The sequence below is a fragment of the Falco peregrinus genome, chromosome 4, assembly GCF_023634155.1.
Source record: "Falco peregrinus isolate bFalPer1 chromosome 4, bFalPer1.pri, whole genome shotgun sequence".
Lineage (NCBI taxonomy): Eukaryota > Metazoa > Chordata > Aves > Falconiformes > Falconidae > Falco > Falco peregrinus.
This window is the reverse complement of record NC_073724.1, coordinates 21,406,932-21,410,966: the sequence shown is the minus strand read 5'-3', so window position 1 is coordinate 21,410,966 and position 4,035 is coordinate 21,406,932. Positions and strand designations below refer to the sequence as shown.

General features: G+C 42.3%; 1 protein-coding gene across 1 annotated transcript; it reads left to right on the top strand.

Annotated features, from left to right (window-relative positions):
• The first annotated feature begins 484 nt into the window (after positions 1–484).
• On the top strand, positions 485–2,035 carry LOC101914467 (claudin-8-like). Its single transcript, XM_005240596.3, has one exon. The coding sequence runs from the start codon at positions 635–637 to the stop codon at positions 1,307–1,309; it is 675 nt and encodes a 224-aa protein (XP_005240653.2). The 5' UTR covers positions 485–634; the 3' UTR covers positions 1,310–2,035.
• Positions 2,036–4,035: the final 2,000 nt, after the last annotated feature.

Here is a 4,035-nt window from a genome sequence, read left to right as displayed (position 1 = left end):
TGTCACTCCACTCTCTTTCAAGCTTCAGAACAAAAGTACTTTTGGGAGCAAAGGCCCTGTGGCAGGGAGCACAGCTCCCATTTCTTCCTGGCAATTTGCCACCAAGCCAAGCCGAAGCAGAATATTCTTGCTTGTTCAGTGCAACAGCTTCAGTAATTGCATCAGTGCCCACCTAAGTCTCCCTAGTGAGACCAGTCCATTTCCTTAGCACAGGCAAACCTGTAGGCAATAGCTAGAGTTGAGCACAGAACTTTCTTTTTTTATTATTTATTTTTTAAATAAGTCACTTCAATGCAAAGCATCTTCCTCAGCAGGTACTTTTATCCTAAGTGGCTCTTGCTGGTTCACACACACCCTGTCCTTTCTCTAGCTGTGGAAAGTTGTTCCACTTGATTGCTCAGTTTGCCTCTTTGAGTCAGTGGTGGCAGGGGAATTATAAAGGCAATGAAGGCGCAGCCAAGTCCCAGGTACTGTGTGCCAGATTTAAGCTGATCTGAAGTCGTGCAGACTGGCTCTGACACTTTCTTTGCACAAGGGACAACGACTTTCGGAAAAAGTTGCTCATTTTTTTTGGCCAGCAGTGTGCGCCTGACTGAGGAAACCTGCTGAGGTGTGCTCGCTTTGCAAAGGCAACATGATCGGTGGTGCTTTGCAGATCGCTGGGCTGCTTGTTGGTGGCATTGGCATGATTGGGACATTCGCTGTCACGGGCATGCCTCAGTGGAGGGTGTCTGCCTTCATAGAGAACAACATCATCGTGTTTGAGACCATTTGGGAAGGCCTGTGGATGCACTGCATCAGGCAAGCCAACATCAGGATGCAGTGCAAAGTCTATGACTCCGTGCTGGCCCTCTCACGGGACCTGCAGGCATCCAGAGGGCTGATGTGTGCTGGGTCCGTGCTCTCATTCCTCGCTTTCACGATTGCCATTACTGGGATGAAGTGCACACGGTGCACGCAGAGCAGCTGGCAAGCCAAGGGCTATATTATTCTGATGGCTGGGATCCTCTTCATCCTCTCCGGTGTCGTTGAGCTCATCCCGGTCTGCTGGGTTGCCAACACCATCATCAGTGACTTCTACAACCCCATGGTCAACATTGCACAGAAAAGGGAGCTTGGAGAGGCCCTTTACCTGGGCTGGGTAGCTGCCTTCTGCCTCGTTGCTGCTGGAGCCATATTCTGTTGCTTTTGCTGCTGCTGTGAGGAAACCAGAAGCTACGGATACTCTGCAGCAACCCACTACCCCACTCACAGCCAGCATCTGCACAGCAAGACTGAAAGCTCATACTCCAGAAGTCAGTACGTCTAGATGCCTCCTACCTTTTTCTACTTTTGAAGCATTCGATCTGGATGGATGGATTTCAGCTTCTGCACAAAAGGGCAGCTAGAAAGATGCTTTTCCCTTCTGCTCTGCAACTGCTGCTGCTGGGGCCGTGTTTTGGAGCTGCAGTTACCCACAGTGAGCTCTGCTGTGGTGGTTAATGCTGCAGCATGGACAATTTTAATGCATAGCGAGGTGAATGTTTAATATTATTTTAATAGTAACTTCTAATACCTTTTGGGTTGTGTGACGCTGCTTTGGTTGCATTTTACGTGTAAAACAGTAACAAAGGGCTTAGAGTTCCACTGTGATATGAAATTCTGGTCTATTGCAAAGAAGAGGGGAGTTAAGCACCTGGGTGGTTTTATTTCCTGCCTGGGAAAGAGGGGATAACAGTGAATAAGGACAAGATAATAATGTTTAAAAGAAAAGCATTCACTAAGGGATTGATTTACTGTAGGTTTAATGAAAGGTTCCACGAAGAAGTTACTCAGCAGGGGAAGGTAAGCTGGAATATATGAAAAATATCACACATTTCAGAGAATAAACTTAGCTTAATGTTCGTCCTCAATATTATCTTTCTGGTGAAAGTGAATTTTTCTTTTGTAATCCATATAGGTCAAACTTATTCACATCCCTCTTTTTAGAAGCAGCAGTATTCCTTTGCAAACTCCTTGTGGCTTACTACATTTTGCAATATTGCACAGATCACAAACACCGTGTTGGCTACTTATCACAGGACTCTGTGATATATATATATTTTTAAGAAGTGTCTTTTGTGCAGTCAGGCCAGTATTTTTGCTGATACCCACTCACACCAGCATAGTTTATAGACATAAAAACCATAAACAGTGATAGTAATTTCTCGCAGTTCACATTAAAACAAGCTAAACAATATTTTTACTAGTAAGATCATGCACCTGTGATAAGAAACAATGTAAAGAAACAAAGTCTACCAAAAAATAAATAGTTCCATACAAATTAATTTAATAAATGACCCAATTTAATCAATAGTAGTAATATTTTAATAGAATTTTGTAACCAATGAATAAGGTGCAACTCCAGACCCACAAAAATCAATGGAATTTTGCCTTGTCTTAACTGGGAACACAATTCAATTTGTCGTGTTTAATGGAGAATAACATTCTTGTTCTAGAGTTTGATTGACTGTTTTAAATATTTTATAGAAAATTTATTATGTGATCTGTACTAAATTCCTTAGAATATTATCAGAAACTTCAGAAGCAAGTTCTTCATAGGATGCAACTCTGAACAAGCTAGAAGAAATCAAAATCTGCTCTAGAACTCGCTTCACAGTGTTTGTAAGATACATAGATACATGTGCTTGACTATGTAATTTTATTTTTCCTCCTTTTTAAAAGCAAATTATTTCTACATATGTATATGTGTAATATGCATGACCATCCCATAATATAGTAGTGTGTGGCTTTATTTCCTTTGTATTCTTTCATTAATGTTTATACACCAGCCCTGTGTCTTTTCGGGGGGAAGAGAGTAGAGGAGAAAATCTGTTGTTAGAGGGACTTTTTGAATATCCTACACAGAACACATTGCTAGAACACCAGGGTTTATAACGATGTCTATAATAAAATCTACTCCCTAGTTCATCCCTCTGAAAGGTAGGTACAAGATCTTACTCAGAAAACTACATGTGTATGTAGCGGTGCACTGCAGTTGTCTCTGCTGTCAAAACACGGGAGTGACTCATACCATATTCATCTACAGGACTGAGGCAAGCCTCATTGAAAAGTGAGGTAAGCATGACATCTCTGTAAAAGCCCTGTGTACATTGAACACTACTCCAGCGTCTGCTAGTAGTATCTGTTCCTGGTGAAGCACACACTGATCTAGTTGTACAAACAAAAGAAGAGACAAGAAGACTATAAAAATACTTGTAAAACTATCCACAGGGCTAACAGGAACACAAGTCCAATGGACTGTGAGTGGGACCCTGAAGTTTTTGAAAATCTCCTTTAGAGATCCTATATATGCTGCAAACGGTTTACTTTATTGTAACATACGCATATTATTCCCCTTTAAGTACCTCCCATGCACATCCAGACATTTCCTTTAAATTGTATCTCACCCACACCTTCAAAAGAACTGAAGTGAAAGTTTCCATTTCAAACAGAGCTGCCCTCCCTCAGGTTTGTGCTTGAAATAAACCCTGAGCAGTCTGAGCAGAGGGTCCCATCTATGGGCATATATCCAAGCAGAAAATAACCGCCTGAAACAATAAACCTTCAAATGTTGTATCCAGTAATTTACAATTCATTTTTGTGCTTACAGACAAGGTGAATTACTTGGGAAATAAGCAGTATTGCCTCCATAAATGAAATCAAGGGTATCTAGCTTGTTCCCCTTTGGGGTGTTGCTGTGCTTTGGGCACTTGCATGCATTCCTGTGATGTGAAATGGATGTGGAGCCTTTCCAGGTCCACCGGGTGCCCTCTGCGAGGTGTTACTGAATGCACAGCTTGCAGGTCAGAGGAAAGTAATGCTTGTTTAACTCAGATGAGTGAAGGTTCAAGATTTCAACCACTGCTCCATGATTGAGCAACTGGGCTTCCATTTATAATGAGCCTTTTCTGAAACTCTCCCCTGCTACTGCAACCGTTGTGGAGGTCTAGAGGGTAGGTCTGCTACCTGCATTACTGGGCACTGCTTTCGTTAGAGCTAGGCAGTGAGGTGGTA